The sequence below is a fragment of the Gopherus flavomarginatus genome, chromosome 4, assembly GCF_025201925.1.
Source record: "Gopherus flavomarginatus isolate rGopFla2 chromosome 4, rGopFla2.mat.asm, whole genome shotgun sequence".
Lineage (NCBI taxonomy): Eukaryota > Metazoa > Chordata > Testudines > Testudinidae > Gopherus > Gopherus flavomarginatus.
Window position 1 is genome coordinate 126,508,488 of NC_066620.1, and position 21,481 is coordinate 126,529,968.

General features: G+C 44.2%; 1 protein-coding gene across 1 annotated transcript in view; it reads right to left on the reverse strand.

Moving 5' to 3' along the window:
- NUS1 (NUS1 dehydrodolichyl diphosphate synthase subunit) overlaps positions 1-20,079 on the reverse strand; it is a 32,419-nt gene extending 12,340 nt beyond the window's left edge. The window contains exons 1-2 of the mRNA XM_050949874.1: positions 19,473-20,079; positions 142-264 (exon numbers count right to left, since the gene is read on the reverse strand). Of these exons, the coding sequence (XP_050805831.1) occupies positions 142-264; positions 19,473-19,854 (505 nt within the window). The 5' untranslated portion in view covers positions 19,855-20,079. The remainder of the gene's footprint in view (positions 1-141; positions 265-19,472) is intronic.
- Between the last annotated feature and the right edge of the window lie 1,402 nt (positions 20,080-21,481).

The following is a 21,481-nucleotide window of genomic DNA, read 5'->3' on the forward strand; positions in this document are numbered from 1 at the left end:
ATGAGGGGCTAAGGAAGAAAGAGGGGAAAGAAAAAGTAGGTAGGTAGCAGTGAGAGGGTGGAATGTACATATAGGATGATACATAACCCTCAAAGAACAAACCACTTAGTTTTCTCAGGGCGCTCATCACCACAATCCTACCTTGGTCTGTTTTGTCTTGATTTGCAAATTCCACTGTATATTTGGAGCAATCTAGACCCAAGAGTTCCTGCTGCTGTTTTAAAATTTCATCCATCAGCCTTGCGTTATTCCTCTTGAAGATTCCTTAAAAAACCCATAACAAAACATAAGTCACTTCAGTTTCCACTTTTCAGAAAGAATGCTGTGAAAACAGAGAAAAGAAACAGGCAGTAAACACTAGTTTTAAACCAGACTCAACAAGATTAATAAATAACTGAAGCAGATGATACTACATAAATCTGGCTTCATGGTGACCTTGGAAGAGAAAGTTAACTACATACAACTTTAGATCTGGTGTATGCTGCTATTGTTCTTGGTATAGCTGAACCACTACGCAGTGACATTTGATAGTTCTTTAAAAAGCAGAACACTCACTTCACTGCTAGAACGCTCTAATTCTATGACCAATTTACCATTTCCACGTCAGGCGCAAGTTAGAGACAGAGAAGATGTACAAACAAGCAGAAGCAAGGAATTCCCATGTTCTAATGCTAGCCTTGCACCAGCTCCCTCTGTGGCCCAAGACAAATGAAACTTTGTATCAGGACAAGTAGTGCATGGCAAGCTCAGCTGTAAAGCTAGGGTGCACAGCATAACCTCTTACATGTTCTTAACAGCTTTACAAGAATCAATGTTTGTAAAATACACTGTAGACTAAATTATGAGAAGTGAGGCTAGAGCAGATGAATATTAGAGGCAACACAAACAATTATCAGAATAGCAGCAGTGTTAGTCTGTATCCGCAAAAAGAACAGGAGTAGTCCTGTTCGTTTTACAAACAATTATAACTTTTACAGTCAGATTTCATAGCCAATACTGACAGTACAGGCCTATATTTATTACAGCATATTGCGATCAACTCACTATTTGACACTTAGGAGAATAATACTGCTCATTTTATTACAAAAATTCACTGCTCAAAACTTCATTAGTATTTAAAGTTGACCACCAGTGCCTCATACACTTTACTTCGGGCTGGTCTACGCTACGGGGGAAAATTGATCTTAGATACGCAACTTCAGCTATGTGAATAACGTAACTGAAGTCGAAGTATCTAAGATCGAATTACTTACTCACCATCCTCACGGTGCGGGATCAATGTCCGTGGCTCCCCCTGTCGATTCCGCAACTCCGTTCGGGTTGGTGGAGTTACGGAATCGATATAAGCGCATTCGGGGATCGCTATATCGCCTCTAGACGAGACGCAATATATCGATCTCCGAGCAATCGATTGCTACCCGCCGATACGGCGGGTAGTGAAGACGTACCCTTCATTTCTTGGTTTTCAGAGGTTTAAGAACACACCAACCTCAGTCCACTTTAACTCTGCTCCTAGAAGCCGGCAAGAGCCACAGGGAATATACTGAAAGTATGTTTCAGCCAGGGCTACTCTACAATAAGAACACGTACCTAAGGAATGATGAAGTAAGCATACCATTTTATGTAATGTGGTATATCTTACAGAATTGTATTCTTTCCTTCATCTGCATGCATTCCAGCTGATCTTCACTGTGTTAGGGACTGCTGCATTGACTGGTGCAAGGATTACTTGCAGTAGTTTACCACAGCTCACACTGCAGTATGAGAAGTACATCTACATCCAAAGAGATCATGAATCCTTCATTTCTGTGCTGAGTTATGTAGGTTGCACAAGCAGAAAAGCACAACAGCCAATTCTTGCTGTGGGGTTTTGTAGAACTCAAACCATAGGACAGTACGCTTCAAGGAGGACGTAAGTGCAGGCAATGTTCTCAAGAGACTAAGATAAAGGTCAAGGAACAGTAATAGCTGGAATGCTGATGTTGTTTTTGCAGAACAGATTAAGTTCAGGCCAGGCATAGCCAGTTTTGTTCACTAAGCCTGTTCTAAATGCAGAGTTTGCCTTAGTGAGGACAGAGGTTTTCCTACCATACCCAGATATTTTGATATCATCTGGAAAGATAGTGTGCTATGTTGTCTGTCAGTGTGGAAAGGGGCTTCACTCAGAGGGCAGGGTTTCAGTTCCAGCGTGGGTCTGGTAGATACCTTAATGCTTTATATCCTGGTATTTTAAGGTTTAACCATACATGTGCTTGATGTTTTGGAAGGGTACGAGACATGGCTGGTCACTCTTAACTGTGAATTAACCAAATTTTTTTTAAACAGTGAATTCAAAAGTGAAAGTGGTTCTAGTAGTAAGGGGGCACAAAGTCTTCCTGCAAACCTTGCTGCCACTAAGCTACCGGGTTTATCCTCTTCTTTGTTCCTCCATGTCCCCAGTAGGGGTTGAGAGACCTTTGAGAAAACAGACTGTGGGCTGGCTGTAAGGACCACATCTACCAGCTGGAGGCACCAAGGAGTGGAGATGGACACCAGACTCCATTTTGAAAGAAAGAGCTCACCAAAACCCTTTTCAGCTAGGACTGCAGAGACATGTGGAATGGTTTGTTCATCTCAGTAGGATGTTCTCAAATGAATCACAACATGTCACAGGGATTAATACAATCTGACAATAGTTCTGAAAGGTGTCAGATGACCCATTTAACTCAATAGGTGTTCTTCTCCCCATCATGAAGTCTACTCCAGCCCTTGTTGTAGGATATTAGATTTCATATGCACGGTGAGATGTTGAAAATTAAAACAAACTCAATGTGACGGGTGTACGTTGATAATCCCTTGCCCAAATTACACTAAATTTGTGTAATTCTTTTGAGGTTTAGAGTGTGTGGCCCCTTTAAATCTTTTCACTGAGGGGGGAAGTGCTGATTGTTCCAGAAGGAGGAAGTTATGGGGGGAGGGGCAGGGAGGAGGGAAAGTGACAAGGTGCGTGTGTCTGGAGCTCAAGACAGAAGGCCAGCAGGCCTTCACAAAGTGAAGCAGCTGACAACTTCCATGAAGCCTGGGAGGGGCAGAGCAGCCCATCGGAGACACTCCAGGCAGGGGGAGCATTGTACCAAGGAGGAATCCCCTGAGAAGGACAAACTGGAGCTGGACCCAACTTCACTGCTGCACAGAACTGTATGGGGCCATGATTCCTGGGGCTTGTGACTTTGCATAGCAAATAAAGAAGGAGCATGTTAGCTTGTTAAGTGGGAAGGTTGTTGCTCTGTGTGGCTTTGCAAAGAGCAGGAGAAGGGGATACTGGAGAGGTTTGTTGGGAAAACTTTGCTAACACCAAAGATAACCAGGAGCTCTCAAGATTCACGCTTGGACTGGAACTTTGCCCAGGACTCCTGAATATTGCTCGGTGGGGCCTTGTGTTAAATGCAACCCTGTTTTATTGATCCCCACCATCTCCCCTCTCCCATATCATTTTATTCCTTTCATCCCTCTGTAAACAAATATTTCCTTTTTCTATATTCATTGTAGCCTTCCCATAGGTGTTTACTCTGGGGGTGTTAGAACAAATGCTCCTGTTGTGGAAGGGACTGTCACTGCTGCATTCCTGCACATGCCTTTCTTGGGTAGAGCTGCCTGCAGAGTAGACTCCATCTGGACTACAATGGTGCTAAAGTTACATTTGTACCACAAACTCTACCATGGCCCTTTATGTGACATTAATACACTGGCTGGTAGTAGCACCATCACAAGCTTAAAGCAGGGGTTTCATTTTAAGAGGGGTGGAAAAAGCCTACAAAAATGATGCTTTAACCAAAGCAACAGAACTTTAAAATGTTTATTGTAGTTTGTGCAGTGCTTGATTTTTTTATTACAGTTTACGGGAGGGGGAATATTTGGAGTTTGATATGATTACTGGCTTTCTAAAACAATGTGCACAAAACATTCTAAGGATGCTGACATGGACAGGACTTGAACTCACAGTATATGGGTGCTGTTTGGGTTCAACGGTCACAGGATGTCACCTTGAGCCACCTACTTATTTCGATGTTTGCAAACACTCTTGCATGCAAGCAATACTGGCCGTCTCCGTTGCAAATGTACAAGTGATTTTCTCTGGTTCAGCAGCTTTGCTTGACCCACATTGTAGATCCAACTTTTACTCTTAATACCTTTTGTCACAAAATGGTCCAGTACCACTCTCTGAACAGGAATTTCCTCTGTTGCAAAGGGATCCAACCACTGAAGCCCACCTGCTGCTAAGCTCACTGTTTCTGGGAAATGACTGATCTCTGCTCCTAGCTCTGGATTGCTCCAGCGCACTCTCAGGCGCTGATGCCAAGGTCTGACCACCTTCTCAAGCAGTAGGATCATGTAGTCTGACTGCTTAGATCCTGAAGATAGTTCCTGGCCCCCTGATGACTCTCAGTTGTTTCGACATACGTCCCCCCACAGAGTCCAGATGGCTGCAGGAGCTCTGGTTGTGTAGCTGCACCATTCAAAAACAGTGCAACGTTGTGCAGTCTATATAAACATTTAATTATAAAATCATAAGTGAATATAATGTAACAGATATGCTTCACGGAAAAGGTCTCTTGTAAGGTATTACAAAGCTTATAATCTACTGAATGTAATCATCCATTTATATAAATTACCACTCTTATATCTGAAATGAGAAATATGAAATATAACTGAGGGACTAATGTGATGACTCCCATTAACTAGGACCATTGTCTGCAAATGACTGTTTTACTTGCAAGTCTTCCTGTATACGCGTGTGCTGGCAAGTGGGCAATGAAGTCTTGCAGTGACGTGATTCTGTCACCTGAACTGGAATCCATCTTTAACCTGGTCTCTTTCCATTGAGAAGGAGGGGGTGGGAACTCCGAGAGGGACAAAGGATTCCCACCTTATGCAAAGGATATATAAAGGGGTGGAAGAGAACAAAGGAGGAAGAGCCATTATGAAGAATCCCCTAGCTACCACCTGAGCTGGAACAAGATCTGTACTAGGGGAAAGAATTGTGCCCAGGTCTAGAAGGTGTCTAGTCCTGGGGGGTCGAGGAGGAAAAACAAACAAACAAACAAAAAAAAAAAACTTACTGAAGCATCTCTGAGGGTGAGATTATCTGTATTTGATTTGATTAGACATAGATTTGCACATTTTATTTTGCTTGGTGACTTACTTTGTTCCGTCTGTTACTACTTGGAACTAATTAAATCCTACTCTCTGTATTTAATAAAATCACTTATTAATACCTGGGGGAGCAAACAACTGTTTATCTATCTCTATCAGTGTTATAGAGGGCGAACAATTTATAAAGCTAATGCAGGGTAAACCTATACACGGTAAAATGGATTTATTTGGGTTTAGACCCCATTGGGAGTTGGGCATCTGGGTGGTAAAGACAAGCACACTTCTGTGAGCTGTTTTCAGATAAACCTGCAGCTTTGGGGCAGGTAATTCAGATTCTGGGTCTTTGTTGGAGCAGGCAGTGTCTGGCTCAGCAAGACAGGGTGCTGGAGTCCTGAGCTGGCAGGGAAAACAGGAGCAGAGGTAGTCTTGGCATATCAGTTGGCAGCTCCCAAGGGGGTTTCTGTGATCCAACCCGTCACAGTACAGTATGGAAGTAAAGTAAGGAAATACAGGCTTAGCAAATGAATTCCTTAAAAACACACACAGACACACCTCAAAGGTGAGTGTTACAGAGATATGGAAAACAAACTTCTGAATGCTTTCCCTTACGGACTGTCCACATCAGAAATGCTACAGCAGCACAGCTGCAGCACTTCAGCACAGACAATATCTACACTGGCAAAAGGGGGCTCTCCTTCAGAGCAGGTAATCCACCTCCCCAAGAGGCAAGGCCAATGAAAATTCCAATGACCTTGCGCTGTCTACCACAGGTTAGGTCAGCTTAATTATGTCACTGCAGGGAAGGTGGTAGATTTTTCACACCCCTGTGCAATGCAGCTGGGTTCATCTAAGTATTTAGTGTAGACCAGGCCTTTGTCTGACCTCACTGCCTTTTGTGAAGGCTTGGGTTTGATCAGCATCCTCAGGGAAGGTAAAGTCCCTATCTCCACTCTCTCCAGATTGGTCCCGTTTCTGTTAATGAATTAGCTTCCCTCCTTTATGGAGCATTTTTCTTAAAATGCCTCTGGCACCTGTTCTGTCCATGCTCCTCCACAGAGGAATTTCTATGCTTCAGTGAGATGTTGACTTCAGGGCACAAATGTCATTCAATGTCAATGGCCCTGCCACTAGCAACCTCATTGTTCCACCAGGGGAGAGCCATTCACTGTTGATGGCCTTTGATTGCTCTGTGACAGCTTCCCAGACAGTGTCTGTACTTGTCTACACATGCAGCAGCACCCCTGCAAGTGCCTCTGGTGAAGACTCTATGGACAGGAGAGAGCTTTCTGTCCGCATAATAAAGCCACCTCTGCAAGAGGCAGAAGCTATGGCAGGAGGAGAAGCTGTCCAGTCGACAGCACTGTGCACACTGGCGCTTATGTTGGTGTAGCTTATGTCACTTAGGGTAGTTTATTCACACCACAAGTGAAATAAGCTGTAGTGTAGACATAGCCTGAGAGAATGAATTCTTAAAGTCACATCAGAAGTAACATTCAAAGGGTGTTCAAGTAAAAATGCAATAAGGTGACAATCCTATCCCCCAAATCTTTCACACCCTTTAAAATATTGCTTCCTTAAAGAGGCAGCAGGTGTGGGATATCGCCTCAAAGTGGGTGATTATGTTTGAAGAGGACCAGGCCTGGTCTACATCTAAACATTAGGTCGATCTAGTTCTTGAGGGCTGTGATAAGTGTCACACAGCCACCAAATTAAGTGAACCTAAACCCCACTGGAAATGGAGCTAGGTTGACAGAAGAATTGTTCCCTTGACCTAGCTACTGCCTCTCAAGGGGACGGATTTACTAACATGGAAAAAAGTCCTTCCATCGCTGTAGTAAATATGGCACTGAAGTGGCATAGCTTCATCTCTAGCACTTGTAGTGTAGACATGCTCTCAAAGCCACAGTTTGACCCAGGTGCATGAAAAACCCCTAATTTGTGTCATGTGATTTAGGGAGGAGACCAAGGGTGGGTCTATCTTGGGACCCTCTAGTTCCAAATTTGGAGCTTGAAACTGACCCCAAACCAAGCCAGAAATATTTTCTTCTTTAAAACTGATTTAAATACATTGCTTTGTAAAAAAACCAAATATTTAGAATTAATTTTGAAATTACAACATATGTTTAGGCTTAAATTTACTATAATCCGTTAATAGTCTAATTAAAAACAAATATTCAAAGTGATACTTGTTTGCTGCTGAAGTTATAAAGTTAGATCACTGGTGAAGTCACTGGCTAAGCACCCAGGACTAGAGAGTTTGTTGGAATGCTAAACCAGTTTTTGACATCAACAGCTTCTTCTGCAGGTGCAGAGAAAACATTTTTTCTTCATTTTATTCAATTAGTTCAGTTTGAGGACTAGTTCATTCAAACTTAAGAAACCAACTGGGAAAGCAAGAAAACTTGTTTGTTTTTCCTTCTAATGTATGGGTTAAAAAAAAAAAAAAAGGTATGAGGGGATGAGATCTACTAATTCTGAAGTCTTGAGCTATTCAATTAGAAACAATCAGTTCAGTAGCTACCTTTGTTTATGAAGCCAGTCAGTATTAAATGCAGAACTTTTTGGCAAATTCTTATAACTTTTTTCCTTTTGCATCCAGCACAGTTAAGGTAGTTTTATTTAACTAAAGACAATTTGAAAATGTTTATGCATTTTTAAAAAATATTTCCCTTTGGACAATGTATTAAGATATATCTAAGCAACACATATTCCATGTATGGAATATCCTCCAGCTTCCTGTTTGCCATTTTCCAGCGTTATGAGTTTTAAACTAATCATTTAAACCTCATGACCTCAGTGTCAGCACGTTAGCTTTCAGTGGCAAGAGATCAGAATAGTTTTAGCAACATAGGAAATCTTTAGTAAAAGGCAAAAAAGATTTATACGATCTGAAGAAAAACTGCTGTAGCAGTCACAGCAGATTTCGTGATAATATAGTGTCTATTCAATGCAGCCTATTTAGAAGCATATAAAATGCTGGTATTTTAGGCTTATTTCTTATAGGGGAAAAGATGCTTTCAATTGTATGTCAAAGTAATTTAGTCAACGGCAAATCCTCTGGACTCTTTGTAAGCTGCCTCAACCAAGTTTAAAATCTTTCATGTATTTTTCAGAATGGACTTAGTTTATAAACAACCAATAGTCACACTGTACACATTTCCTAAATAGAAAGTTATTTTGTGCAATTTTTGCTAGGGTATGCACTTGTGTTTTGAAAACAAGAATTATACTTGGAGACATAACAGTGACTACAGACTACTATGGCAAGCAAACGGCAGCAGCAAGCTCAGTGATCTCTCCCTTCTAGCTTATTATTCCTGTCTAGGCTTTTCTTAAGGGGAAGGTTAGCCCATTGAATATCTGATGAAAACTAACTGGATAACTTATTGAAGCTTTTTAGAAGTTTCAGTCAAAAATGAGAGGGAACATAGCTGAGTGGTTTGTGAATTCAATCCTTGAGGGGGACACTTAGGGATCTGGGGACTGGTCCTTTGAGCAGGGGGTTGGACTAGATGACCTCCCAAGGCCCCTTCCAATCCTGATATTCTATGAAATATAAACAAAAATTCATTTACAATTAATATTAGACATATCCCATCACTTCAGAGTAAATGGAAACTACAACAAACAAATCCTGCTACTATGGATTATTGTACAGTTCATAACCATATTGCAATGGTTAAGTATTTAAAATATATCTTTAGAGGGCAGTTTTTGCTTTCCCTCCCTCAAAAAAAAAAACAAAAAACAATACCCAGGTCTCGAGCTCCCAGAAGAAGAGGAAAGAATAATGATCCAAAAGGGATTTTAGCTCTCTGAAAGGGGTTGTAGTGTAGTACAAGCTACAGTCACTCCTTCTGCTACTAGTAATTTAGAGATGAAAGTCCCCAACCCAATACCAGTCAATCCCCATAGCCATTCAATGCCCTGCATGAAGTTTGATATTCTAGGGTTGGAAGAAGGAAAAAAATTAACTTCAGGTTTGTGTCAATGCAATGATACTTAAAACGGACTATATTTGTGCCAACTCAGCCATTAGTAGAAGGGAAAATTGCAAGGTTAAAAAAGTCTCCTTGCCACAGGAGAATTCCCCAATAAGGATGAGGATCTTAGTCACCATTTTCTACAACACACAAGTATTCATTTAAAAAAAGCCAAGATTCTAGCCTTCTATTTTAAATATAAGACTACAAATGTAAACTGCATTTAAAGTCAGGCAGATTTTTCTGCCCTAGTCTGCAGAAAGATTGCTGATCAATGAAGTCTAGTTAAATTAACAAAACTAGTCAGTTTCACAGCTATTCATAGCCCTACTGGTAGCAGAGGAACACATGATTTTTGCCAATTTCAGACTGCTGCAGGCTATGATAATCAGTGGCAGTAGGCATTTGAGTTGTGCAGAGAGGAAGACAAACCCCCCACCCCCAACCCAAAATAAGGGAAACAAGAGAGGGAGAATAGCAGAGACCTATTTCAAACCCGACATGGCAACCAGAATGCTCTAGGGTGAAGGAGACCTCTACCTTCAAGGCAGCTACGAAGAGGGAGCTTCAAGTGTATAGCAAGCAAAGCAGCTGTGTTACCTAGCCAACAAAATAGAAAGGCACTAACGCAGGGTCCAAGGTGGGTGTGTTTTTATTTAGGCAATCTCTTGCTAGTAGAGAGGCCTGGTCTACACTAGAAAATTAGATAAGCATAGCTACATTGCTCAGGGGTACAAAAAATCCACACCACTGAAAGACATAGTTAAGCCAACCTAAGTTCCTGTGTAGAAAGCACTAGTTTGATGGAGGAATTATTCCGCTGACATAGCTACTGGCTCTCAGGGAGATGGATTACCTACTCTGACAGGACGGCCCCTCCCATCGGTGTAGGCACTGTCTTCACTGAAGCACTACAGTGGTGCAGCTTCAGCAGCAGAGCTATGCCGCTGTAGCTTTTTAAGTGTAGACAAGACCTAAGAAATTTGTCAAGCCCTGAAAAACTAGCTGCTTATATAGAGGTTCTTATAAGTCTTCAGTTTGGATGAAGACATTTAACTCGATATATTTTGGTTGAGAAAACTGACCAACAGCATTAGGCTCTTTTGTAAATTGCCACATCTTTCCCTTTGGGAACCAGATGCAGTCACAGAGTGGCAGGGAGAGCACCTCCCATTGGCTGGGAACAGGGAACTGCAGCCAATGGGAGCTGCTGGAGCAGTGCCTGCATGCGAGGGCAGCACAAAGAGACCCTCCACCCCTCTCCCCCGCAGGAGCTGCTGCCAGACATGCCTGTTGCTTTTAGGAGCAGTACGTGGCCACGGCAGTCAGGGAGCCCGCCTTAACTCCACTGTGCTGCCGCTGCCTGGAAGCCGCCTGAGGTAAGTGGCACCCAGCCGGAGCCCACACCCCAAACCCCCAGGCCTGAATGCCCTCCTACACCCAACCTGAGCCCCCTTGTGCACTCTAACCCCCTGCCTCAGCCCCCTCCCAGAGCCTGCACCCTGCACCCCAACCCGCTGCCCCAGCCAAGCCCCCTCCTGCACTCCAGCCCCCTACCCAAGGCTCAGCCCAGGTCCCTCCCACACTCCAAACCCCTGGGCCCCAGCCCAGAGCCTGCACCCCAATCCCAGTGAAAGTGAGTGAGGGGGAGAAGAGCGAACACTGGACAGATGCGGGGATGCAGTGAGCAGAGTGGGGCCTCAGAGAAGGGTGGGGCAGGAGCAGGAAAGGGGGCAGGGCAAGGGTGTTTGGGTTTGTGAAATTACTCTTATTTCTACATTTTCTTTGAGGTAGATCCTGGGTTTGCACTTAAATTCAAAAAGTGATCATGTGCTTAAAATGGTTGGAGACCACTAATCTGACAGGTGTTTGTCTAATCTGCTCTTAAAAATCTCCTGTGACAGAGATTCCACAACTTCCCTGGGCAATTCGTTCCGGTGCTCAACCACCCTGACAGTTAAGAAGTTTTTCCTAATTTCCAATCTAAACAGCCCTTGCTGCAATTTAAGCCCATTGCTTCTCGTCCTATCCTCAGAGGACAAGGAGAATAATTTTTCTCCCTCCTCTTTGTAACACTTTGTATTTGAAAAACTTGGTTATCATGTCCCCTCTCAGTCTTGAATAGTTCAGTCGGGAATCATTCCCAAGGAAAAAAATATTGTCAATACTGTGTCAGCTGGCACACTAAGATAACAAATCGAACTATTTTGTTGAAAGTCTGCACGATCTACTAGACAGCTGCTTCCTTGGGATGCTTGCTAAATACAAAGGAAGAGACTTGTTGTTAAGGCTGTAGACTGGTACTCAAGAGATGTGGGTTTAATCCCGAGCTCTGCCACAGATGCCACCTTGGGCAAGTATCTTATTCTGTGCCTCAGTTTTCCCTCTATAAATAGGGGATACTACTACTTTTCTCTGACCCTTTGTATGTTTTGTCTATTTAGAAGCGACTGTTTGTGCTAAACTAGAGCCCAAAAGGCCTGACCAAGATCCAGACCCCATTGCATTGAACACTGTACAAAATGCATAGTGACACAGGTTCTCTTGTGGTAGCATGCCTTACTAATAGTTCCACACTCTTACTGTAGTCAATATTTTCAATATAATCTTGCTGTAATATTTTTATCCTCCCTAAGAGGCATACAGGTCATGAGCTCAAGAATTACTGAGAGGAAGGCCAGATGGTAAAGTATAAAGCTAGATATCATCAGTGTCACCAGACTTGTGAGATATTGAGGGCCCTACAGTATCAAGCTCAAGTAAGCAGTTCTAGTGGGATCTTACCCGCTGTTCTTGCACAGAAGTGAACCATAATACTTCAGAGATTGATATTTATATCTTTAAAATTACTCTCATCTCTTACTATTCGTTGTCAGTACAAGGTTCCTTTACCTACTAACCAAAGCCATGGGTGACTAAAAAGCTTCTTAATAGCATTTGCAGTGACACTAGGGCTGTTACTGAGCTTTTCATTGAAATTCCCATTGTTGTTACAGCAATGGTGTAGCTCCACTAGTGCAATGATCCCCAAATTTTATGTCAAACTCCTTGTGATGGTGCACTCCATACGTTTCATGGAAATATGCTAATAAGTGTGAATATAATGTAACTGAATATGCTGCATGCAAAAGGTCTCTTGTAAGGTATCATTACAAAGTTTATAATCCACCGAGTGTGTTCATCCTATTTTTTATCATTCTTGTATCTAAAACTAGAAATATGAAGTATAACTCTAAAGTCCTATTGTAATGACAAAGTGTGGGCCATTAATGGTGGCTTGGAATCTTGATGGCTCCCATTGACTAGGACAATTGGTTGCAAATTGGCCATTTACTTGCAAGCCTTCCTGTGAGTCAGGCTGGGAAGAATGGAGGCTTGTGGTCCTCACAGGAAATGTGACCATGTCACCTGCTACTGGAATCTATCTTAAATCTGATGCTTTTCCATTTAGAAGGAGGGGTGGGGACCAAGGGAGAAAAGATTCCTGTCAAAGCAGCAAAGAATCCTGTGGCACCTTATAGACTAACCGACGTTTTGGAGCATGAGCTTTCGTGGGTGAATACCCACTTCGTCAGATGCATGTGGTGGAAATTTCCAGGGGCAGGTATATATATGCAGGCAAGCTAGAGATAATGAGGTAGTTCAATCAGGGAGGATGAGGCCCTGTTCTAGCAGTTGAGGTGTGAAAACCAAGGGAGGAGAAACTGGTTTTGTAATTGGCAAGCCATTCACAGTCTTTGTTTAATCCTGAGATGATGCTGATCAGACTGTGAATGGCTTGCCAATTACAAAACCAGTTTCTCCTCCCTTGGTTTTCACACCTCAACTGCTAGAACAGGGCCTCATCCTCCCTGATTGAACTACCTCATTATCTCTAGCTTGCCTGCATATATATACCTGCCCCTGGAAATTTCCACCACATGCATCTGACGAACTGGGTATTCACCCACGAAAGCTCATGCTCCAAAACGTCCATTAGTCTATAAGGTGCCACAGGATTCTTTGCTGCTTTTACAGATCCAGACTAACACGGCTACCCCTCTGATACAAGATTCCTGTCTTGAGCCAAAGATAGAAAAGGGGGTGAAACAGAACAAAGGGGGCTGCCAGTCATGAGAAATCCCTTAGTTACCACCTGAGCTGGAACAAACAAAGCTGTATTGGGGAAAGGATTCGGTCCAGACTAGAAAGGAGTCTAGTCTGTGAAAGAAGCTTATTGGAACATCTCTGGGCAGGAGATTTACCTGTATTCAGTTTCTTAATGCATTAGGATTAGAATTGCATGTTTTGTTTTATAACTTACTTTGTTCTGTTTGTTACTTGAAACCACTTAAATCTTATTTTATACTTATAAAAGTCATATTTGCTTATTACCTGTAATTAACCAAGAGTAAGTGATTAATACCTGGTGGAGCAAAGAACTGTGCGTATCACTATCAGTGTTATATAGGGCAGACAATTTATGAGTTTACCCTATAAAAAGTTTATACAGAGTAAAATGGATTTATTTGGGGTTTGGATCCCATTGGGAACTGGGTGTCTGAGTGCTAGAGACAGAAGTACTTGCTCAGCTGTTTTCAGTTAAGTTTGCAGCTTTGGGGGCATGGTTCAGACCCTGGGTCTGTGTTGCAGCAGGTTAGCATGTCTGGCTCAACGAGGCAGGTTCTGGAGTCCCAAGCTGACAAAGAAGACAGGCTCAAAGGTAGTTTCAGCACATCAGGTGCTGAACAGTCCCAAAAGGGTGTCTGTGACTGAACCTTCCACACCCCTCATTACCCATAATATAATCTGTCCACATGCATCTTATAGCCAGGGTGGAGCAGGGAGCAGAGTGGGTACACCCCACAGTTTAGTGCAATGCTCCCCAATGTTTAAACTTGTGTCATCTAACCCTGAGCAACAGGATTTACTGCAGACAACCTATGTTTCTTATCAGATCCATATCAGGACAGTGCTATGTCATAATCTCAATTCTTGCTCAATGATCACTACTATTGTCAAACTGTGACACACTCCAATAAATTTCACATTGCATAAGACCTACCAAGATTAGAATAATCTTGTATGGCAATAGTTTCCAATGTTGTTGGAGCAATTAAAGCAATCTCTCAGGAGTCTGAAACCAAAAAAAAACAAACCACACACAACTAAACCCTTATCCACAGCAGCCAATATATACTTCCCCAAGAAGCTGAGCATGCATTAGCCACCACAACCTAATGCCTCTTTCACCGAAAGAATATTTAGTCAACAGAATAGTGCAATAAATACTGCAGAAATCCTCCCTGGATCTAACCTAGCTCCCCCAGTATCAAGCCTACAGTTCCTAAACAAGCTCAAAGAAGCTAGCCAAAGATAACATCCTAGATCCTGCAGTTTGGATTCAGGCCACTACACAGAACAGGAACAGCATTAGTGGCACTGATGGATAACATCATGCTTGTCTATGAATGGAGGAGACATCCATTTCCATACTCCTAGATCTCTTCACATGGCTGATCATGAGAGATTGCTATCCCACCTGATGGAGGTAGCAAAAGTCCAGGGGAATGCTCTAAAGTGTTCTGAATCCTTCTTGAAGGAATGCCTAAAAAGGTAGTGATTGAAAAATTACATATCCACCAGATCTCTTACCCACACAGACCCACAAGGACCAATTCTCTCTGAAGTCCTATTTAAGATCTACATACAGCCACCAGAACTGGTGTGAAATCAGAAATATCATATGCAAATAGCAAAAAGTTCTATCCTTCATATCATACAACACTACTGTAATCAGAAACACTTTGAAGAGCCCCTCAGTGCAGTGCAGTCTCCTTTGGCTGAAGATAGCCAATTGTACAGTAAGTCCATCTGCAGTTTAGCTTTCACACAGCACAGTTTTACTTGTGGATGCTGTTATCTCCAAATGGCTAGATGACTCTGTCTATCCTGACAGATGACTTAGCTAGCATTAGTAATAGATGCTCATCAATTCCGAGCTGGACTAAAGTTATGCAGCCTAGCTGGGAACAAAGCCATCAGATTTCAAGAAACTAAGGCCTTGTCTACACTGCCATTTTCCAGTGCTGCAACTTTCTTGCTCAGGGGTGTGAACCCTCCCCCCCTCCGCCAGCCAAGTGCTGCAAGTTTCAGCACTGTAACATAGCAATGTAGACTCCCTCGTGGAGGTGGTTTTTTTTTATAGCGGTGGGAGAGCTCTCCCCTAGCACTGGTGCCACAACTACACAGCACTTTAATGTTGCTAATGAAGACATGCCCTGTTGTCTCTCAGCTCCTTAGAGCTCACATCAAGTGCTGGTTTTGTACAAGTCCTCAGCAACATGTGACAGCATGAATATATGAAGTCTGTTCTCTGCTCACTGCAGTGACTTCCCATAAAATGAGAAATTCAAGATCGGTCCTCCTAGTCAAGAAACCCCATAGTTTGGGCCCAGAATACCTAAAGATCATCCTTTCAACAGCTCCACTCCTCTGGCACAGTAGAGTTGTTTACTACAAGGGTAAAGCTCATCTATGTAGGAGACCAAGCTTTTTCAAGGGATGATCCAAGACTGGATCTTCTGCAGGATCACTAAATCTCAATGCTTGGTTCCAAGCTGAAGGCATACTTCCTTGATCTTGCCTTCATCAATATAGAACATAGCACATTCCAGGTAATACAATTTAATAATGTAAAGTTTAAATAAAAATGTACATATCCTTCCCCCTTTGAAGAGGAAGGAAGAATCATTTGAAAAAGAGACACTAGTTATAATCCTTAAACTTTTGAGAGATGCTCAGACACAAGATTATAGAATAAAAACAGCAAACCAAATATGCAAATCCATTTCCCAGCAGTAAACCTGACTCTTTCCCTACTGAGTAATAGAGGCCTAAGCCACCAATTCCTACAGAATCCAAGTTCCCATTTAATTAACTTTAGTCCTAGACCATGGATCATAGACTCAGACTCATAGACTGGAAGGGACCTCGAGAGGTCATCGAGTCCAGTCCCCTGCCCTCATGGCAGGACCAAATACTGTCTAGACCATCCCTAATAGACATTTATCTAACCTACTCTTAAATATCTCCAGAGATGAAGATTCCACAACTTCCCTAGGCAATCTATTCCAGTGTTTAACTACCCTGACAGTTAGGAACTTTTTCCTAATGTCCAACCTAAATCTCCCTTGCTGCAGTTTAAGCCCATTGCTTCTTGTTCTATCATTGGAGGCTAAGGTGAACAAGTTTTCTCCCTCCTCCTGATGACACCCTTTTAGATACCTGAAAACTGCTATCATGTCCCCTCTCAGTCTTCTCTTTTCCAAACTAAACAAACCCAATTCCTTCAGCCTTCCTTCATAGGTCATGTTCTCAAGACCTTTAATCATTCTTGTTGCTCTTCTCTGGACCCTCTCCAATTTCTCCACATCTTTCTTGAAATGTGGTGCCCAGAACTGGACACAATACTCCAGTTGAGGCCTAACCAGCGCAGAGTAAAGCGGAAGAATGACTTCTCGTGTCTTGTTTACAACACACCTGTTAATGCATCCCAGAATCACATTTGCTTTTTTTGCAACAGTATCACACTGTTGACTCATATTAAGCTTGTGGTCTACTATGACCCCTAGATCTCTTTCTGCCATACTCCTTCCTATGGAGTCTCTTCCCATTCTGTATGTGTGAAACTGATTGTTCCTTCCTAGGTGGAGCACTTTGCATTTATCTTTATTGAACTTCATCCCGTTTACCTCAGACCATTTCTCCAATTTGTCCAGATCATTTTGAATTTTGACCCTGTCCTCCAAAGCAGTTGCAATCCCTCCCAGTTTGGTATCGTCCGCAAACTTAATAAGCGTACTTTCTATGCCAACATCTAAATTGTTGATGAAGATATTGAACAGAACCGGTCCCAAAACAGACCCCTGCGGAACCCCACTTGTTATACCTTTCCAGCAGGATTGGGAGCCATTAACAACTACTCTCTGAGTATGGTTATCCAGCCAGTTATGCACCCACCTTATAGTAGCCCCATCTAAATTGTACTTTCCTAGTTTATCTATAAGAATATCATGCGAGACTGTATCAAATGCCTTACTAAAGTCTAGGTATATCACATCCACCGCTTCTCCCTTATCCACAAGGCTCGTTATCCTATCAAAGAACGCTATCAGATTAGTTTGATACGATTTGTTCTTTACAAATTCATGCTGGCTATTCCCTATCACCTTACCACCTTCCAAGTGTTTGCAGATAATTTCTTTGATTACCTGCTCCATTATCTTCCCTGGCACAGAAGTTAAACTAACTGGTCTGTAGTTTCCTGGGTTGTTTTTATTTCCCTTTTTATAGATGGGCACTATATTTGCCCCCTTCCAGTCTTCTGGAATCTCCCTCGTCTCCCATGATTTCCCAAAGATAATAGCTAGAGGCTCAGACACCTCTTCTATTAACTCCTTGAGTATTCTAGGATGCATTTCATCAGGCCCTGGTGACTTGCAGGCATCTAACTTTTCTAAGTGATTTTTTACTTGCTCTTTTTTTATTTTCTCTTCTAAACCTACCCTCTTCCGGTAAGCATTCACTATACTAGACATTCCTTCAGGCTTCTCAGTGAAGACTGAAACAAAGAAGTCATTAAGCATCTCTGCCATTTCCAAGTCTCCCGTTACTGTTTCCCCCTCCTCACTGAGCAGTGGGCCTACCCTGTCCTTGGTCTTCCTCTTGCTTCTAATGTATTGATAAAAAGTCTTCTTGTTTCCCTTAATTCCCATAGCTGGTTTGAGTTCATTTTGTGCCTTTGCTTTTCTAATCTTGCCTTTGCATTCCTGTGTTATTTGCCTATATTCATCCTTTGTAATATGACCTAGTCTCCATTTTTTATATGACACCTTTTTATTTTGTAGGTCACGCAAGATCTCGTGGTTAAGCCAAGGTGGTCTTTTGCCACATTTTCTATCTTTCCTAACCATCGGAATAACTTGCTTTTGGGCCCTTAATAGTGTCCCTTTGAAAAACTGCCAACTTTCTTCAGTTGTTTTTCCCCTCAGTCTTAATTCCCATGGGACCTTACCTATCAGCTCTCTGAGCTTACCAAAATCCGCCTTCCTGAAATCCATTGTCTCTATTCTGCTGTTCTCCCTTCTACCCTTCCTTAGAATTGCAAATTCTATGATTTCATGATCACTTTCACCCAAGCTTCCTTCTACTTTCAAATTCTCAACAAGTTCCTCCCTATTTGTTAAAATCAAGTCTAGAACAGCTTCCCCCCCAGTAGCTTTTTCAACTTTCTGAAATAAGAAGTTGTCTGCAATGCAGTCCAGGAACTTATTAGACAGTCTGTGCCCCGCGGTGTTATTTTCCCAACATATATCTGGATAGTTGAAGTCCCCCATCACCACCAAATCTTGGGCTTTGGATGATTTTGTTAGTTGTTTGAAAAAAGCCTCATCCACCTCTTCCGCCTGATTAGGTGGCCTGTAGTAGACTCCCAGCACGACATCACCCGCGTTTTTTACCCCTTTTAGCCTAACCCAGAGACTCTCCACACTTCCGTCTCCTATGTCCATCTCCACCTCAGTCCAAGTGTGTACATTTTTAATATATAAGGCAACACCTCCTCCCTTTTTCCCCAGTCTATCCTTCCTGAGCAAACTATACCCATCCACACCAACATTCCAGTCGTGTGTATTATCCCACCAAGTTTCAGTAATGCCAATAATGTCATAGTTGTATTTATTTATTAGCACTTCCAGTTCTTCCTGTTTATTACCCATACTTCTTGCATTTGTATATAGGCATCTAAGATACTGGTTTGATCTTGCCTCCCAGCTTTGTCCTGACCCTCCTTTCTCTCTGCCATTATAGCCCGTGCTTCCTCCTGTTTCCAACCTATCTCCCATCATACCTTCATGGGAATGAATGCCACCCTACCCTCCTGAGCTGGCAGGCAGGCATGGGGACTCTGCTGCTGCCTGGCACTTTCTCAGGCAGCAGAACACGGCCAAGGGGTCTCTGGTGGTTTCACAGCTGCTGCTAGAGCCAGGCAGGCAGAGATGAGCCTGGAGATCCCAGGACAGCAAAGACAAGGAGTGGGGATGGAGTTATTCACGCAGGAAGGAAGCTCATTGGTAACAGCCTCCGAGGCGTGCAGGGGCAGGCAGAACTCCCCCAGGCGACGGGCGGCCCCTCTCCCCAGCCCGTGAAAGTGGGGGTGTTTCTCCAACACCGACTAGCCAGAGGAGCCCCCTGACAGGACACAGAGGCCACAAGCCGAGCCAACCCCCGCCGCGCTGTATCCGCCCCGCGCCCGTTAGCGAGCACGGGAAGGTGGCGCCCAAGGCCCCTCTCTCCCCGCCAAGCCCCCGCGCTCACCGTGGTGGTCGTAGACGCTGACGTAGGAGATGCCCACCGCCATGCACCACACCACCAGGCTGGCCATGTCCGCGTAGCTCGGCTCCTCCTCGGTCACCACCAGCCCCATGTGCACCGGCAGCTTCTCCAGGGACCGCCCGTCCCAGCGCCCCCGCCCGCGCGGCACCCGCCGCGCCGCGCCCGGCTTGTGGAAAGCGAAGGCCCCGGCGGCGGGCGCCAGGAGCGCGCAGGAGGCGGCGGCAGAGGCCGCGCGGCGCCACCAGCGCCAGAGCCACGAGCGGGGGCCTCCCCGCAGCCGGCCGCGGAGCCACGAGAGCAGCGCGCGCAGCAGGCAGAGCAGGGCGTGCAGCAGGCGCCACACCAGCTCGCACGCGCCGCTCATGGAGAGGAGCGAGCGCGAGCCCGGGGCACCAGCTGAGAGGGGCAGGTGCGCGGGACGGCTAGAGGGTGCGAGGGATCCTCAGCCACAGCGCGCGCCACGCACCCTCATCGCCACCCACGCCTTGCCCAGCCCAGCCACTGTCCTGCTCCTCACTGACACCGCCTCATCTGCTCAGCCGCTGCCGCTAGCGCCGCCATCTTGGTTCTTCGCCTGCCCTTTGACCCGACGCCGCCGAGCTCCTATTGGCTGAACTCCTGGCGCCGGCGTCACTTCCTCGATTAGGGCGAGAATGATGTGGCCAACAGGAAATGTCTGGGCTTGATGGTCCGGCTCGGGGTGTTGCCCGCCGCGCACAGGGGCTGGAGGCAGAGACCTGGGCACAGCGGCCCCTCGTGGGGAACTGGGTAGCAAACGGTAACTGTATAGCGAAGCCTCAGACCGCTCTTCAACCCCCTCTTCTCAGCTCCAGGCAAAGGCGGGAGCTGAGCCTGGGGCGCTCAGACAGGTCCTCCAATCACTGGATGCAGCGTTTTTCTCCCCACACTCTTTTGATGGATGTGGCAATGACAGCTGCTTAATTTATTGTTACAAGAAACCTCTTAGGTGTCTCAGCTGCTTGATGCCAGAAGTGGGGCTGCCAGTTGTGGGTCACTATCAGCCTTGGGTCAGGCACCTAACTCCATGAGAGGAGCGAATAGGGTGACCATATGTCCTGATTTTATAAAGACAGTCCTGATTTCGGGGTCTTTTTCTTATATAGGTTCCTGTTACCCCCCACCCACCCCTGTCCCGATTTTTCACCCTTGCTGCCTGGTCATCCTAGGAGCAAAGCCCTTAAGGACACCCTTTCATGGCTTGGCTCCCAGTCTAGTATGTTGTCTTTTGGGGCTCATGTTCCAAGTGATTTTTTAGGTGCCTAAAAGATGTTGGAGTGCTGAGCATTGCAATGCATAAACCCCTTTGTGGATCCAGGCTGAAAGATTTTGTTTCTTTGAAGAAAATGTCACATTGTGTGTCAGTTTTTGGAGAAGCCATGTTACCCTCCCAACCCCCCAATTTATTGAAAGTAAGATTTGTAAAGTCAGCCTCTTCCACCCCTTCTCTGCTGCTTGTTTTTTCTTCATATAATTCTTAAACAATGTGCAGTGTCCTGTACTTCATTGGTTACATGTGTACTTCAGTAATTCCATCAGGTTCTTAGCTAGTGTGGGCTAGAAGCAAGAACACTGGAGTGGCACATAAAAGACCTGGGTTCTGTTCTAGCTGACCAGAGCCAGGGTAACCTCAGACAAGTCACATCCTCTTGTTGTGTCTCAGTTTCCTCATCTGTAAAATGGGGATAATGATACTGGCCTCCTTTGAAAGCACAATGTAGAAGCAAGGTATTACTATTTAAATATTTTAGTAGGTATGCCAACACGTGCTTATGCAATTATCCCAATGCTCGCTGAGGGTTAAAAAAAAAACCTTTTAAGAAAATGCATCAAAAGGGCTCCTTTTTAAAAATAGTAAAAACTTGTGCCTGCTGATTTATGTCCATCGTGCATGTTTTCCCCTTCGAATCTTGTCCCAGGAAGCCTGTGTGCAGGATTGACGGAGAAAGTGTCTCAACTCAGACAGTGGGAGA